Source organism: Peromyscus leucopus, chromosome 4, assembly GCF_004664715.2.
Source record: "Peromyscus leucopus breed LL Stock chromosome 4, UCI_PerLeu_2.1, whole genome shotgun sequence".
NCBI lineage: Eukaryota > Metazoa > Chordata > Mammalia > Rodentia > Cricetidae > Peromyscus > Peromyscus leucopus.
This window is the reverse complement of record NC_051066.1, coordinates 73,218,744-73,236,333: the sequence shown is the minus strand read 5'-3', so window position 1 is coordinate 73,236,333 and position 17,590 is coordinate 73,218,744. Positions and strand designations below refer to the sequence as shown.

The window sequence follows — 17,590 nt, the reverse complement described above, 5'->3', positions numbered from 1 at the left end:
AGACTGCCAGGTTTCCTTAACTTGGTTGTTTCTAAGATGTACGTGTGTGTGTGTGTGTGTGTGTGTGTGTGTGTGTGTGTGCGCGCGTTTTCAGAATCTACCAGTTAGTTGCCTTTACGTAGGATGAAAAGATGAGTACACATGGAATTCGTTTGGCTGAAAGTATATGTAAGTGACCATACACGATTTTTCTCCTCAAGCATGTCAGGATATGTCTCTAGCAAACCAAATTATTCCTAAAGTCATGAGCAAATATGCATACAATTAGCCAGAAAAGATCTTGACTCCGCTTCAGTTTCCATAGATATGTATATATATATCTTCACTTTTAATCTCTATAGCTGCAATGAGGACTGGTTGTGAAACAAGTCTGAATTTGCTATGTAACTTAATTTGATTAATTGAAATCTTCCATCATTATATTTGATTTCTGAAATGCATTATTCTACTATAATATTCTGTCTGCATGTATCACATAGTTTAGGTTTTGTCCTCAATTTTTATTTTTAGTGCAAGCTTGGATTTCACTAACTATTTAGCCACCCAACACAGTTGATGATCAGAATATTTTAGGTATAACCTTATAATAATCATGAGCTTAAAGTAAAAGAGGGTCAGTAGACAGAAGTTTGTAAGTCTAAACGAGGAATAGATGTCAAGTAGAGAAGGTAAGACCCATTTCCCTACTCATTAGTACTTCTCTTCTTCATACAAGACACAGTTTCACACTCAAAATGTGTATATATGTGTGTAAATATGAATCTCTGTGTGTATGTATGTATTCTCACATGTTATGCCATGCATTTTATCTGCTGCTGGAAAATAAAGTATTAGATACATTCAGTAGAAAGTAAATTAACAAATTACAGTCAATATATACTTTCTCTTTTCCTGTGTCTACTGAACAGTGAAAGCAAATGTGAATAATGTTTGCAACAAAGGGAAGCAGGGGATACAGAAGAAAAAAGCCTGAGTGTGTGACTGCTGAATAGAAGAAATATTTTTGTGTAGTTGCATTCATTTGTTACCCATTCCTCCATTTTTTCTAACCAATGTGCTGGAAATGATTGGTTTTTCACAACTGGAGACCACAAATCCTGGCATGTGGTCTAGACTGCAGAAGTAAATGTGAGTATTGAAGCTGGTCTTCCATTAGGAGATGTGTTTTCTTCTGTTTAGTCAATCCTTGTCTTCTCACTTTGGTAAGAGGGCAAGGCATAAGGCCAGTAATGAAAAGTTATGTTTATGTGTGCTCATGTGCCTGCATGTCTGGCTGCCTGTCAATATATCACTCCACAGACATAAAGTTAAAGGTCATATATTAAAATGTCAGGAACATGATAATGTTCCCAGCCAGTGGGTTTCTCTCTTTTCCCTTTGAAAGCCAGTATATGTCCTCTTAACTAAATTTCCACAGCTCCTTTAAAGGAAGTCTTAGTAAGCGACCATTGCACCAGTGTTCTCATTCCGTCATATAGCCTCATGTTTCCAGGATACCCAAGATTCCATTTTCATACCTCTCAAAGCCTGGGAATCTCCATTCTAAAGGAAAAAGTTATCTCTCCCATAGAAATGTGAGAAACCATGAGTCCAGGAAGTTTCTGTAATAATAATGATTGAATAGTTTGAGATTTTGCAATCCCAGGACACTGTCTTTTAAGCACAAAATAAAAATTAGTGCTAGCTCATAGTAACACACTGAGAATAATCCTTAGAAGTGAACCGGGCTTTGTTATTTGTGTACTCATGTTACTCAAGTGACGATTTTAGTTCATTTTAGTTCTTTGATCATTTTCATTCAACTAAATTTGCTAACACTCAGATCCCCAAAATATTTTTTTTCAACTGTGGGCAATTTAGTATGGTCCCACTTTTGTGGCAATATTTCACCTGGTCTGTGGGGTTTTCTTTAGAAAAAAGCAAATATATCATAGTGGTATTTTCTCCCTACTTGAAATAAGTTTTGATCATAAATTGCTATCTGTTCATCTGAAAATTTTACAAGGGACAGTCACATTGGGAAGGAAAGAGCCTCATAGCATCCTTGAATACTGGTAGACAACTTAAGTCAAATAAAGCAGCAGAGACATGTAGAAAATGATGCTTTGATTAAAGAGTACTATAGTAATATCTTTCTTAGAAAATAAGGAATCTATTACCTTCAAGTTTCTCATATTTGAGCCAGACTACAAATGAGCTATGTCCAGGTACAGAAAAACCAACAATATTTTATTTATAATCTTATTTTAAGCTTTTTGAACTACAAATTCTGGTTCTAGAGGTTTTTTTTTTTTTTTTTTTAAAGTCATGGGTTTTATAGATGCTTATATGTAAATTAATCTGTTGTTTGCTTACTTTTTTTTTTCTTTCTCCACAGAATGTCCTCCTCATAAATACAGAACAGGTCATTACATGAAAAATATAAGATCTTGCATTTTTCCTCATTCTTTCTTAAAAATCTATTTCTAATATTGCATTCCCCATTGGACTACTTCAGAAGGGCATGAAGGAAAAAGAAAAAAAATGAAAAAAATTAGAGAGAGAAAGAGACAAAATAGACTGGATCTCACCACTAGAATTCACCATAAAAATTTCAAAGTGTAACAGAATTCTTACAAAATTTCCTAGACCAGTTCTTTAGGGAATTGAGATCTATGAAAAATATGGCAGTCGGGGAAGGGAGGGAGGAGGTGTGGGAAAGTAGTAAGTGCAGCAAAAACAGGTTCTGAGGAATACACATGATTTTGTCTGCTTTAGATCACAATAGAATTTTTAATAAATAAATTTCTTTTCTTTTTTGTTTTTTTGTAAAGACACTTTTTTGAAACAGTAGATTTAGCCCAGTCATTTGTGTCATTTTTTAATAAACTGTCTTTTTGATTGTTTGTTTTCTGTAACTGTAAATGTTTTATATTTGAGTCTCTTGTACATTGTCTTTAGAGTTCATTCGGATCAATAACGGTTCATGCACTGAACTGTGTATTGAATTTATTGTGTTTACTGTTGTCGTGTGGTTGAAGGGAGATTTGTAAGAGTTATAGTGGTTTAGGTGCTCATGCTCAATGGCAGGCATGGGCAGGTGGCTTTCCATGGGTGTGTCCCCAGTGAGCTCATCATCCACGTTAATGATTTCAACAGTCCTTGTTGGAGCATGGTGATTTTGCCGATGGTGCTGTTTCCTCATCTTGTAGAAAATGACCAGCATCACAGCAGCCATGAGCGTGATGGCCACAAAACACCCAATAATGATTTTGGTTGTCTTCATGACCTCATCAATTCCTGGGATTCCACTGTTGATGTCAGTTACTGGGATGGTGAATGTTTTCTCTGTCGACCTTGTGCTCTGTGGCGTAAGAGATGTAGTTACATTGGTGGTCTCCCAATCGATCACTGGAGTGGGGCCCACATTGTTATCTGTGGTTCGTGCCTCATCCTGAGAAGGTTCCATAGTCTCTACTGTTACAGTCGAGAAGTAGGAGAAAGGAGTAGTGGTTGCCGCAGTAACATTCAGGGTGGCAGAAGCAGTAGTGTTGCCAACAGAATTACTCACCATACATGTGTACATGCCTGTGTCTTGCACAGTTACATTTGTGAAATTTAATGTGCCATCGCTGAGCACAGCTATCCGCACTTTGTATGCCCCATGGGTCATGACTGTTCCATTTGGAGTAATCCAAGACACAGAAGTCAGGGATGTAGATGCCCGACATTTCAGCTCAGCAGCCATGCCTTCAGTGACATTGAGGTCTGCAGGGGGCTCCACAATCACCGGAGCATAGCATGTGAAGTAATTCTGGTCCAGCTCTCCGATATACCTCCCTTTCAGATTGGGGGGAGTGTTACACCTGGCACAACAAGCTGTGTTCGAGGGGGCCATGTCTCTTATCCACCAGCTGAGCCACAGGATATCACAGTTACAGTTCCATGGGTTGTGATGAAGGTGTATCCTCTCTAGATGATGCAAGGGCGTGAAAAGGTCATGAGGCAGTAATGTTAGATTGTTGTGTGCCAGGTTGATCTCCACTAGTGACTGGAGGTTATCAAAGGCATTGCGTTCAATCACTTGAATCTGAGACTGTATCATCCACAGTTTTTGAAGGTGCATCAACCCCTGAAAAGAGCCAGGCCTGATTGCAGACAAATGGTTCCCAGAAAGATCTAGCTCGTCCAGTTTGATGAGCGGCGTGAGGTTAGGGATTTCGCGGAGGTTGCACATGGCAAGGTTCAAATACCTCAAGTTGGACAGACCTTCAAAGGCACCTTCTGAGATGTATGAAAGCCTTTTCAATTCCCCTAAGTCTAGGCGGCGCAAAGAAGGGATTCTGTTAAAAGCATAGGAAGGGATGCTTTCAATGGGGTTGTTGCGCAACCAGAGCTCCTTCAGTTTAGACAAATACACAAAAGCTCCATTCGGGATGGTAGTAAGACGATTGTCAAAGAGTTCCAGAGTGTTGAGGTTCGCCAGACCATTGAAGGCCCCAATTTCAATGGTTCGAATATGATTCCTGCTCAACTGGAGGATTTCCAAGTGCCTTAAGTGCTTGAAGCTGTTCACTTTGATGATCTGGATTTGGTTCTCATGGAGGTTCAGAAGCCTTGTGTTGGTGGAGATGCCATCAGGAACCTCACGAAGGTTTTTTCGAACACAAATCACCTTGCTGAACTGGTTGCTGCAGGAGCACACCGAAGGGCAGGTTTGAGCTCGAACCAGACCAGCCACAACAAGAAGTTGAAGAGCCAACAGCACCACAAGCAGGGGGTCAAATAGGGCCCTGTTAAACCTAGGACCTATCATTATCTGCTGTGGATGTAAGGTCATCTTGTTCAACATTCATAATTTATCTGGTGTTGGTCCTTCTGGAGTTCAAACAGTCTGAAAAACAAAGGAAACAAAAAAGTATTACTTTTTCAAATATCTTCCCAGAGTACTACTCTCAACATAGTAAGGAGCTAAAAACATTATTGGTAAAATTAACATTAAATTTAACTAATTGCATTCCTCATCTTTGTATTTCCAGTGCTAAGCAAGTGTCTGGCTTAGAAACAGCAAAAGTAGAAACAATGATAATAATAACAATGTTTAACATTTACTCAGTTGCACAATGTGGCAGGTAATTGTTTAAGTTCTTTATCTGCATTAACTTTCAATTAATTAATTAATTAACAGCCTTTGTGGTAAACAAATGTAATAGTTCTTGGTGTGTTACATTGCTGATATTCACAGAGAAGTATTTCTGTAGTCCAAATTAGCAGTCATTCACCATTTGCGTGCAATCAGATATTTAATCACAGGAGAAATGGAACATTGAGACGGAGGGCCCCAATGCAGTGCTTAACAGCTGCCAACTGTGTAGAAGCCGGATTCATGAAGGTGTATGTCATGAGCTCCATCCTTTGCTTCAGTGTCCATCTCAGATGAGAAATGTACAGAATATAAGATTCAGGTGCTATATCCAGCCAACAAATCTAAATAATTTTCCCATGCAAAATTACTAAGAGCAGGCACATCTATGAAATCCTTCTTCTGTAGCACGTACTATGTGCTACAGAATTCAAAAATAAAGTTATCCAGGAAAGACTAAATTCTGGTGTCTAATGAAAAGGTAAATTTTGTGAGGCCTTGTTAAAAATTATTAAGAATTTTTAGTTGGTTACAATTGACCCTTAACCAAGAACAGAAACGCCTAACTGTTTTTTTAGTTTACAACTGTACATGGTACATACCCATGTTGATCAAAAATACCTAGTATCTTCTCCAATGTTTAAAACACTCCTCTGACATGGGCAATATGTTCTCAACTTTAAAGAATAAGAATCACAAGAGAAGAAAAATGCAAGAAGTCATATTGTTAAAGTATGAAACCAGAACTCAGAGATCATCAGATTGGTCCACAACAGAAACGTCTTGTGAACATGCTCATGAAGAAAAAAGGTTAGTGTTTCACAATTAATTTATTTAAATATCTTCTCCTGGGAGCAACCTCAGCTATAAGTGATGACAACTTAATTTATGCTTTCATGAGGATGGACTAACAGATATATAGATACACACACACACACACACACACACACACACACACACACACACATATATATATATACATATATATGTGAATATGAGCTTTCATAATGATTCACATATGTAACTTGGTGTAATGGAATCTGCTGATGTCTGCAGTGGAAGGGTCAATTACTAATTTAATTACATAAATGTCAAGTTTGATTTACAGAAAAATAGGTGTTACTTATTTTTGTTGTTTCTATGAACCTTTCAGAAAGAAAGAAGTAAGGAGGTTAGAAGTTCACAACATTCTAATGAAAAGTGGACAAGATTAGTTTGTATTAGTTATAACACTGAGCAAGTTACTCATACATTCTATGGCCCGGTGTCTTCTCTTCACTGGTAAAATAGAAATGGCACCATCACTCACTCCTCAAGGTTGTGAGTATAAAAGCTAATGCAGTTAAAGGACTTAAAATATATCTACCATGTTGTGAAAAATGAGTAAATGTTAGACCCTTTTATTATTATCATCAATGTTTCTACTTTTGGAGTTTCTCAGCCAGACATCTTGCTCATTACTAGAAATATAAAGACAAGGAATGGAATCCTTGTCCCTGGAGGAATATAAATTTAAATGGTAAAATATCAAGGAAATAGATATGAATAATAATCTATGTTCATCACTATGAGACAAAATATTGGCGCCAGGCTCCAATGCCAGAATAGCCCAGCGCTGGCAAATGGGTAGGGGAGAGGGCACAAAATCAGGAGAGAAGGGAAGGAGGATGTAGATCTGGGAAGAACTGGGTAAAGGAGAGTAAATATGATGAAAATAAGATGATATATGAAATTCTCAAAGAACTAATACAAATAAACATTTTAAATCCTGTTTATATTTTCATTAGAAAATATTGTAACTTGCAGCAATCTTGACTATGGACAGTTTTACATGCAAATTCATTTTCTACAATATGGATTAAATTAAAGTCATTAAAAATAAAAGATTTTATTTCAAAGTCATTTATTAATGAACCAATTCATGTTTTTTATAAGGTTGGCATCTCAGTGCCCTTTCCCACTCTCCTTTTTTTTTTTTTCATTTTACATACCAGGACCCTCCTTACAAAATCCTGGGGACTGGAGCAGTATAGGTTAGTTGTAAAAACATAGTTGTAAAGACAATAAGTCCTTCCTCTGTCACTTGCCACATTTTATATACAATAGGTCTCAATAGAGAATGGATTTCATACCAATTTGCAAATCTCTGTGCCGTTAAAACTGGGAGGCTTATTTCAACTTTTTATTTGTATATTCATTGAAAGGTAGCACTGCTATTCACTTTCTTTGATAAGACTGTCACATAATACAAGTTATTGCCTATGGTAGGTAATATAGAATATTCCCTTAATGCATCTTAAAAATTAAGTGGTAAAGACATTCTGTTTATTCCTTCAACACACCCTTACAATCTTCATATAAAAGAAAACATGCGATAATTGTCTAGCTTTTTTGTTTAACACAATGAATATCAGATTCATTTATTTTCCAGAAAACACTGTGATTTTCCTCTTTTTCAATGGTTGTTTAAATATCTCCTGATTGATGTTATATAAGGAATAGCTGACATGATCATGAATACACACGAAAACATGGACATATGAATACAGTTGTTACTTCCAGGTGATGTGAGTCTCTTTTTCCTCTTTACCAAGGCTGGGTTGTAGCTTCTATTTCTGGCTCCCTTCAAGGTCATTGTATTATTGCAATTTATGAAGTTTTTGATGAATCAGTCATAAGTAATGATTTATGAATTATACTTGGTTCAAAGCTAATTTTTAACCTATAGCAAATAATTCTAGTACATTGAACTGAATCAAATAAACTAATATCAACAAAAGATTTTCTACTTTAAAATCTAAATTATGTTATTTTGCATCAAAAGCCAAACTTCAACATCTTTTATAAAATCATTTTATCAATGTCAAAAGGAAATCAATTTAAGCTATGCATTATCCATTACATTCCATCTCACATTTACTTACAAATGGATTTGTGTGGGTTTTGAATTAAACTACAATGCTTTTAGCTATATTCTGAAGGATTTCTTGACTTTGTCAATATTCCTTTCTTCCCACCTATGAATTCCATGCACTGATAACCTAGTGCATTTGGAAAAGTGGACTGACGGGGAATGCTTTGTTTAGCACAGTCTTTTTGCTAGGTTGATACAGGCTGAGCATAGACATTGGAATTAGTATAGAAAGTGGAGGTAGATAGATGAAGTAAGTAAATCCAAAATACCTGACTATCCACATATACACTTAATTATTCTTAATAAACATGAAGCACCGAAACTCTTGATCTTAAATGAATCTTAATAATGATAATCTCAAATACAGCCCCTGCATCTTTGCACCCCCTCTCTCTGTCTCTGTTTCTGTCTCTCCCTCTCTCTTTCACACACACACACACACACACACACACACACACACACACACACACACACACACACACACAAACAGAGAGAAAAAGAGACTATATCAACAGGACTTCTTCATTTTTCTTTGTGTTTCAAATTATATTTTTTATTGATTGAGAATTTCATAAAATGTATTTTTTCATATTAACTCCCTCTTCCCTACCTGAACCCCCATATGTTATGGTTATTTTTGTCAATTTGACTACATCTGGAATTTATGGAACCACAAATGACTGGGCACACCTGTGAGGGATTTTTATTTCTTAATTAAATCATTTGAATTGGGCAAGACCACTTCTAATCCAGATTTTTTAGGTGAAAAGATATACCTTTAATCAAGATTTTTGAGTTGGGAAGATTCATGTTTAATCTGGTCCACCTCTTCTGCTGACAGCCTATATAAAAGACATGGAAGAAGGAAGTTCTCTTTCTTTGCCTGCTTATTCTTATGCTCTCTAGCAAGTCTATTCCTTCACTGGCTTTAGGAACAAATTCTTCTGGATTCTGCCATATACTGGACTAGCTGAGACAACTAGTCTTATGGATAGAACATAATGGATTTGTGGAACTTCCTTTGGTAGATGGCCAATTATTGGACTAGCTGGACTACATCCTATAAGCTATTTTAATAAATCTCCTTTCTACACACACACACACACACACACACACAGAGAGAGAGAGAGAGAGAGAGAGAGAGAGAGAGAGAGAACATATATATGTATATTATGTATGTATATATGTATGTATAATTTCTGTTCCTCTAGAAAACCTAACTAATATGCCATCTAAATTTTTGACTTCTTTTTTTAACTCATACTTCAAATTTTGCTTCCCAAATTCTCTGGAGTATGGGAACTCTAAAGAACATGATCAAACAAACAGGAGTCACACCTTTAAAGAAAACTGACTCTTTGTCTCATTGTAGTAATCAATTGCTCATAAATCCTCAGCAAGGATTGAGACTTCTGCATCTCTCCAATCCATGTTGAAATTTTGTCTGACATGAACTTATATAGGCCTTTTACATGTTCTTACAACCACTGTGAGTTCATCCATGTAACTGCCCTATCGTGTCAGGGAACCCCAGTTTCATGGTATACATGAACACAAACAGGAAAAACCTGTTTCCAACACTTCATACTTTTACAATCTTTCTGACCCTCTTTCATGATGAGCTCTGAACCTTGGAAAGATGTGAGTGAGATGTAGATGTCTCATTTAGGGCTGAGCACTCCATATTCTCGTATTCTCTAAACATTCAACAGATATGGATTGCTAACTGCTGTCTACTAAGAGAAGTTTCCCTCATCCAGCACAAAACTGAACTCCAAGTAGGTTAAGAACTTTATCATAAACTCTATGACTTGAGACTGATAGAAGTTAAAAATGATGATTATGATTGAATTTATAAGCATGTAAAAGGATTTTCTCTGTAGGATCTTGGTAGTTCAGTAATTAAGACCAATAGTTGCCCAGTGGGATGTGATGGCTCTACTTCGTTGTCTACTTGACAACACCTCAAATTAACTAAAACACAAGTCAAGTGACAAGGTATACCTATGTGGGATTTTTCTTAATTAATCATTTGAAGTGGGGAAACTCACCTTTAATATGGACAACAACTTGTACTGGCATACTATATAAAAGAATTGGAATAAAAAGGCATTTGAGTTTTGCCTGCTTGCCCTCTCTTAAAAGTCCATTCCTTAATTGGCATTCTTCAGAATTCTGAAATATGCTGAAGTCTAGCTGGGACATCCAACCTCACAGAGTGGATAACTGCTGTTTCTTGGACTTTCTGTTGGTAGATAGCCATTGTTGGACTAGCTGGGTTATGGCCTTTAAGCAATTCTAATAATCCCCTTTTTGTATATATAGATTCATTGTTTAAGTTCTATTCCACTAGAGAAACCTGAATACTACATAAGATACCATGAAAAACTAAAATACTTCTATACAGCAAAAGACACCACCATTTGAGTGAAGAGGTATCCTATACCATAGGAAAAATATTTACCAGTTATACTTCTAAAAGAATATTGGTATTGAAAATGTACAAGCTATGCAGAAAACTGAACAAAGAAAAAAAAATCCAATTAGAAACTGAGAAAAGGAACTAAACAGAGAGTTCTCAAAAGATGAAATGAAAATTACTGATAGATGTATATTTAAAATGTTCAACATATTTAGCCTTCAAGGAAATGAAAATCAACACTATTTTCAGACTTCATCTTACCCATTCAAAATGGATAAAATATTTTTTTGAAGTTAGCATATACTGGCATGACTATGGAAAAATGGAAATGCATATTCACTGCTTATAGGGGTGCAAATTTGTACAGCTACTGTAGAAATTAGTGTGTGGATGTTCACCAAAAGATAGAAATAGATCTTCCACATAGCATAGCTATACCCAGAGGTATAGCTTGGGCATATACCCAAAATAATCTATATCTTCTTATTGAGATACTTGTTCCTTCATGTTCATTGCTACAGTAGCTGCAATAACTATGAAATGGAAACAATTTATATTCCCATCAACTGATGAATGGTAATAGAAACGTGTTACATATATAAAATGCAATATTATTCAATTGCTAAAATTATGAAATTAACTGTTAGTGGATGTATCTGCAAATAGTTGTCTTATATAAGATAGCCCAGACTCAGAAAGAAAAATGTTGCATTTTTTTTTTTTTTTTTTTACCTTTGGATGCCAGCTTTGAATCTTTAGGTATGTATATTTCATTTGGAATACCCATTTATATCAAGAAACTATTAAGGGGTCACAGATAGGATATATTCAAGAGAGAGGAAATAGAATGAAAGGATATAATAGAGAAATTGGAATAATGGAATAGGAATGAATAAATAGAGTGGAGATGGTAGGGTAGGGTATAGTGTGATAATATGTAACTAGCATTATAGTCTCTTGAAGAAGTTGTATGGAAACCTTCAAATATTTTAAAGCTAAATATATTTGCTATTTAACAGGTTTACAATGTCTCTACTAGACAATAGAGACTGACAAATCAAAACTCTAGGACCAGGAATGGCTAATTTATTTTAGATTTATTTGCCGACAGAGTCCCATTGATCACCAAACATTATAGGCTACTGTCATTTCTTAGTTCTGTCCTGAAACTTAATGACAAAAGGTACTGCTTAAGATATCTCATAATTAGCATGAAATTTGCAGGCAAATGGATGGAACTAGAAAAAATCATCCTGAGTGAGGTAACCCAAACCCAGAAAGACAGTCATGGTATGTACTCACTCATAGGTGGATTCTAGATATAAAATAAAGAACAATCAGACCACGACCCATAGAACCATAGTGGCTATATATATATAGCATGGAGGTCCCTAGGACGACTGTGGCTTATAATAAATTTCAGTTTTACTCAATTATTGAAAAAAAAATAGCCAAATGAATGGAAACACACGAACTATGAACTAAAGGCTGAGGGGCCCCCAGCTGGATCAGGCCCTCTGAATAGGTGAGACAGTTGATTGGCTTGATCAGTTTGGGAGGCAACTAGGCAGTAGGACCAAGTCCTGTGCTCATTGCATGAGTTGGCTGTTTGAAACCTGGAGCTTATGCAGGGACACTTGGCTCAGTCTGGGAGGAAGGGACTGGACCTGCCTGGACTGAGTCTACCAGGTTGATCGCAGTCCTCGGGGGAGGACTTGTCCTGGAGGTGGTGGGAATGGGGGGTAGGCTGGGGGTAAGGGAGGGGGTGGGAGGGGGGAGAATAGGGGAACCCATGGCTGATATGTAGAACTGAATGGTATTGTAAAATAACATAATATACACATACATATACATATATATATATATATATATATATAATTAAAAAAAGATATCTCATAATTAAGTTATAAAACATGGTGAAATCAAGTTGGTACTGAACTAGAAACTTCATTCTGACTAGATAGACTAGATAGCTCTCACTTCTGGAAGGTGTTATGATGCTACAAAAGGAGAAAAGTAATCACCAATCTCAACCACCTATGAATGCCATTAGCTACAATAACAACCACCCCAACAAGATATGCCCAGTGGTGAAATAGTGGCACAAATGTTATGGGAATAACCAGCCTCCACAAGAAAGAACTGATATATGGTACTGTTGTTATGGCCAGAAATCTGTGGCTAGATAGTTCACAGGTTAGGGCAGAAGCTACTTGGATTATTTGACTAAATGGACAGGTTATTGAACCAACACCTAATGACTTATCAGTATACTTACCTAGTAGTTTATCTCTCAATACTCATTCACTGTCTTTATAGCAGCTAATTCCTGTTCTGAGACTGTCTTATCAGAGCAAATGTTTTCATTGGGTCTTTTAGGATATTCCAGTAATCCATTCTTTTTGATGGTTGCTTGGTAGGTTGGTTGAGACCATCTCATATAGACCAGGCTGATTTAAAATTCTCTATTCCTTAACTACCTCAGTTACCTAGGACTTCTGATCCTCTTACCTTTACTACTCTAATCCTGACACTGCAAGGGAGCACCAACATGCCAGGTTTATGAGATACTGGTGATAGAACCCTGGGCTTCCTGTATGCTGGGGAAACAATTTACTGAATGTTATCCCTAGCTTAGATGCATTAACTTTATCCTGGAATGCTTCCACAGAGATCTGTACTCTAAGATCAATAACATCTCTCACAGCACCTTGTTATGTTCATCCCCTTACATTGTTATGTCTTAGTGCCAATCAAGTTCCCACTGAAAAATCATCCTCAAGTCTAATTTTTCCAGTTTGAATAAAGTATGAAAAGATCTTTATCACTATACTCATTTACATTGTCAAATGGTTTTGAGGGGCTTTTCTCCTTTATCATAGTAAGGAATGAACTCAGATGTTTTAATAGTTTGAGATAGAATTATTTTAAGAATATTTTTGTCATATAAAAATCATTAATTTTTTATATTGTAATTGAACATCTGCTAAAATCCATTATACCTACATGTTTTCTACACAGCATTCTACTTTTTCAATCTTTCTGAGGATAACTAAATTCTTTAGAATCCATCACCAAGAAGAATGAACCTATATTTATAGGCAAACTTTTCTGAAAATGGCCACACAGTAAATATTTTAGTCACTGAAATCTGCCCTTGTAGCAGTCATGGACTGCCATATCAACCAGTGGTTTTAACTGTGCTCCAGTCAAGCTATTTATGGGCACAGATTTTTCATGTAGTTGTCACAACTTTCAAAATATAATCCCTCTTACCTCAACCCAAACAGCTAAGAATTCAAAAATATTTCTAACTTTCAGGGCACATAGGAGAGACATTTCAGGCCAGCACATAGGGTGTAAACTGTTAGCTTCTTACCTAAGTAAGAACTGGCAGAATGACTTCTGTTGTTAAAAGCTGGTTAATACTGGACATAGGACAAAAGTTAGCCAGTAGATACAAGGAACTGTCAGCTTAGTAGACCATGAAACATTTTCCTCTCAAAAATAACAAAATGGGGGAATAAGGCTGGACATATGATTCTATATTCCATTTCTGGAATACTCTGAGAAGAAAAGACACCTAGAGTTGCAACCATCTTATGTCAAAGGGAAGCCAGCCCAGAGTTGAAGCTTATATACCAAAAAAGAAAAACAAAACAAAACAGAAAAATGCAAAGTACTTACTAGTTAGATGTTGTTATAAGCAACTGAATTAATTTGCATAGCAATGGTTCTTCCTGTGGACATTTTTTAAAATCCTATCAAACCATTGATACTTGACTGTGTAGAGTTTTTTTGAGCCCCACCCCCAGGTTATGTGCAATTAAATCTATTCTGATAAATCCCCACTCTCTTCTACTCCTACTCTCTCTCTCTTGAATTCATACCTTAGGATAATACTAAAGAAAAGACAAAGGAAGTTGAAAAATACAAATTTATGATAACATTATACATCTTGAATCTTCCTCAGAAAATTAACCAGTTATCCTGAATTGATTGTAAGAGAATTATTTAAGTTTATTCCCACCATGACAAAAAGATTTTCTCCTGAAAAATCATTTCTCCAACCTCTCTTTGTATTTAAAGAGTGCTAGAAGAGAAAAAAAGGTACAAATTAAATCACACTATTACCAAAGGAAGCTCACCTTTTCAAATCAATTTGTTTTATCAGTATTTCCTAATATCATTCTTCTCTCTCCCTCTATTTCTAAATCCAACCTTGGAAGAATGTTGAGCTTTCCCTCTAAGTCCGTGTGCAGAAGTACACAGACCTGCAGAATTTCAAGGATCTTTTTATATATAAGTATGCCCCAGGTTGACCCTCTGTGTAAATGTAATGAAAACACTACACTATTTAAATGGCTGCAACCCAGGGACTTGACCTGTCAAGTCAACATACAGCTGCTTGGTTAAGCACAGTGTCTTTGCAAATGTTTCCAAAATGATGTTTAGATTTGAGAAAGTGTGTTTTAGAAGAAAGAATCTGTCTCCACACTTGTGTTTTTAAGGAGGCTTGTCTTATAACTTTAGAATGTAAGTCTAGTGCTTAGAAGTGACATTAGAATATGATTAAATGAGTAAAACTGTGGTAAAAAGAGTGCTGTTATTAAAACGATGAAAATCCATGTGATAGCAACTGACATAGTGCTATGATTCAGAGAATCAAATAAAGATTATTAAGAACAAACAAAATCTCTAAATCGGCCAGTCCTTCTGGGATTTTTATCTTGTTACAGCTGCAATATAGACTATCAATTCACATCTAGAACATCAAATTGTGTACAAATGCATTTGTGCATTATTGCAATTTTATGTAGGAAATATTTGAATGTTGCAAGTCATAGTCAAAAGCCGATGTAGGCATGACTAATCTTATAATTTTCAGAAGAGGATTAGAGATTTAATTGAGTCCTTAAGGAAAAAGATGTTACAACTGGGGCAGTATAGTAGTGGAGGAGGTAAAAATGAGATTACTCAGAACAGGGAGAATAAAAGTTAAGAAAGCTGACAGTGAAAGCAGAGGACTTCTATTGAGAAGAGGTAAATTTGAAAGGGTAGCTTAGTGCATTGAAGTTGTAAGCACACCTGACAAACTTGTTCATATTGGCTTCAATAAATGTAATTAAAAAAAAAAAAAACCTTGAGACTTTTAAGTGTGGTGGAAGATTATGAGAACATTGCTTTAGAAGGCTTCTGCCTTCGTAGTGAAATGAAATAGAAGGGAAAAGACTAGTTAATGAAAAAAAATAAATGACCTCAATAATCTGTACACCACACATTACTTTAAAATTGTGTAGGGCTGGGCTTCAGTTTGCTTGCCTGACTACTGAGTTATAAAGTTTCAAATTAACTCTCACTAGTAAAAATCTCAAAGAACATGAAATATGAATTCCACAAAAGGAGTACTGTGTGATGATAGAAATCATCATCCTGAAGTCGTGGACAAATCGTTTCTGCCGTTCACATGTACATGGGAACTGTGTAAAAGAGGAAGTAAGCCCTCATTTACCTTCTGTTCTTTTGCAATCCGAGAAAGTATTAAAGTACATGAAGAAGAATTTCTAGTTTCTCTCAGCAGGAGTCAGTGTTAGAAAAGCCAGATTTGGAGTGAAATGACTTCTGTTGGAGGGTTAGTTTCCTGTTACTCATTCAATCTTTATTAAAAGAGCCTTCTGCAAGCTACATTTTTGCTAAGGAATTATGATAAAACCCAGTAAGTATACACTGTGAGGACTGCAGGAATTAAGCAGCACAGCAAACACAGAAACCTGCGTCTGTCCCTCTATCAATGCTGGTTCCACAAACCAAGTTGTTCAAGGCAAAAATGTGCTTTTCCTTTGCTGTGCTTTTGTCTGCATTCACAAACAGCTGGCCCTGTTTTCCCAGGAGTGCTCCTAAATATAACCTAGTATTTCTTTTCTTTTGTTTTATTATTAAGAAATTTTCTATTCATTTTACATACCAACCACAATTTCCCCTCTCCTCCCTCCTCCCGCCTCCCAGTCTTCCCCCTCAACCTACATGCCATTCCTACCTCCTCCAAAACAAGGTCTCCCATGGGGAGTCAGCAGAGCCTGGTAGGTCTAAGCCCCTCCTCCTTGCACCAAGGCTGTGAAAAATGTCCCACCATGGCACTGGGCTCCAAAAAGCCCGCTCATGCACCAGGGACGTATCCGGATCCCAAGGCCTCGGGGACCCCTAAACAGTTCAAACTAGACAACTTTCTTGCGTATCCAGAGGGCCTAGTCCAGTACCACGGGGGCTTAACAGCTATTGGTCCACAGTTCGCATGTTTCCACTAGTTTGACTGGCCATCTCAGTATGTTTTCCCATCATGGTCTCGATATCCCGTGCTCATAGAATCCCTCCTGTCTCTCACCAGTTGGACTCCTGGAGCTCGGCCTGGTGCCGGGCTGTGGATCTCTGCGTCTGCTTCCATCAGTCACTGGATGAAGGCTTTATGATGACAGTTAAGGTAATCACCCATTTGATCACAGGTGTAGGCCAGTTCAGGCACCCTCTCAGCTATTGCTAGTAGTCTAAGGTGGGGTCATCCTTATGGATTCCTGGGAACTTTCCTAGCATTCTTCTTCTCCCTAGTCTCATGATGTCTTTATCATGATATTTCTTTCTTGCTCTCCCACTCTGTCCCGTTCCAGCTCGAACCTCTCGTTCCCCTATATTCTCATCCCCCATTCCTTGCCCTCCATTACCCCTCCTGACCAGCCCCAATGTATTTCTTTTCTTATCTGTGCCATTTTCATTTCTAACTTGGACCCCCTGAAATATTTTATCGGGTTCTCCCTTTTCACAATTGTCCTGTCATATCTAACTCTTCATGCAACACGTTTAGTGCAATTTAAAGATATAAATATGTTTTCGTCATTCTACAGTTGAACTTCTTATCTTGGCTCCACATTCTTGGAATGCAATGCAAACTGAATTGGCTTCTAAGTTGTGTTCCTCGAACCTTCTGGTTTATCTGACTCCTCTTTATTTCTTCAATTTCATTGACTGCTCTTAATTTCTCCAATTGTTCAACTTGATATGCCTTGGTAGTAGGGTTCCCTCTGCTCACAATATGAAATATTTGTTTTGTGTGTTGATAGTGTCATCTAGAATTTTACCT

The 17,590-nt window shown here is 36.8% G+C and overlaps 1 protein-coding gene across 10 annotated transcripts in view; it reads right to left on the bottom strand.

Moving 5' to 3' along the window:
- Positions 1–2,208: 2,208 nt before the first annotated feature.
- Lrrc4c (leucine rich repeat containing 4C) overlaps positions 2,209–17,590 on the bottom strand; it is a 1,322,183-nt gene continuing 1,306,801 nt past the window's right edge. For all 10 annotated transcript variants that reach the window (XM_028877840.2, XM_028877835.2, XM_028877831.2 and 7 more), the window contains one exon: positions 2,209–4,873. In XM_028877840.2, the coding sequence (XP_028733673.1) occupies positions 2,909–4,831 (1,923 nt within the window). In that variant the 5' untranslated portion in view covers positions 4,832–4,873 and the 3' untranslated portion in view covers positions 2,209–2,908. The remainder of the gene's footprint in view (positions 4,874–17,590) is intronic.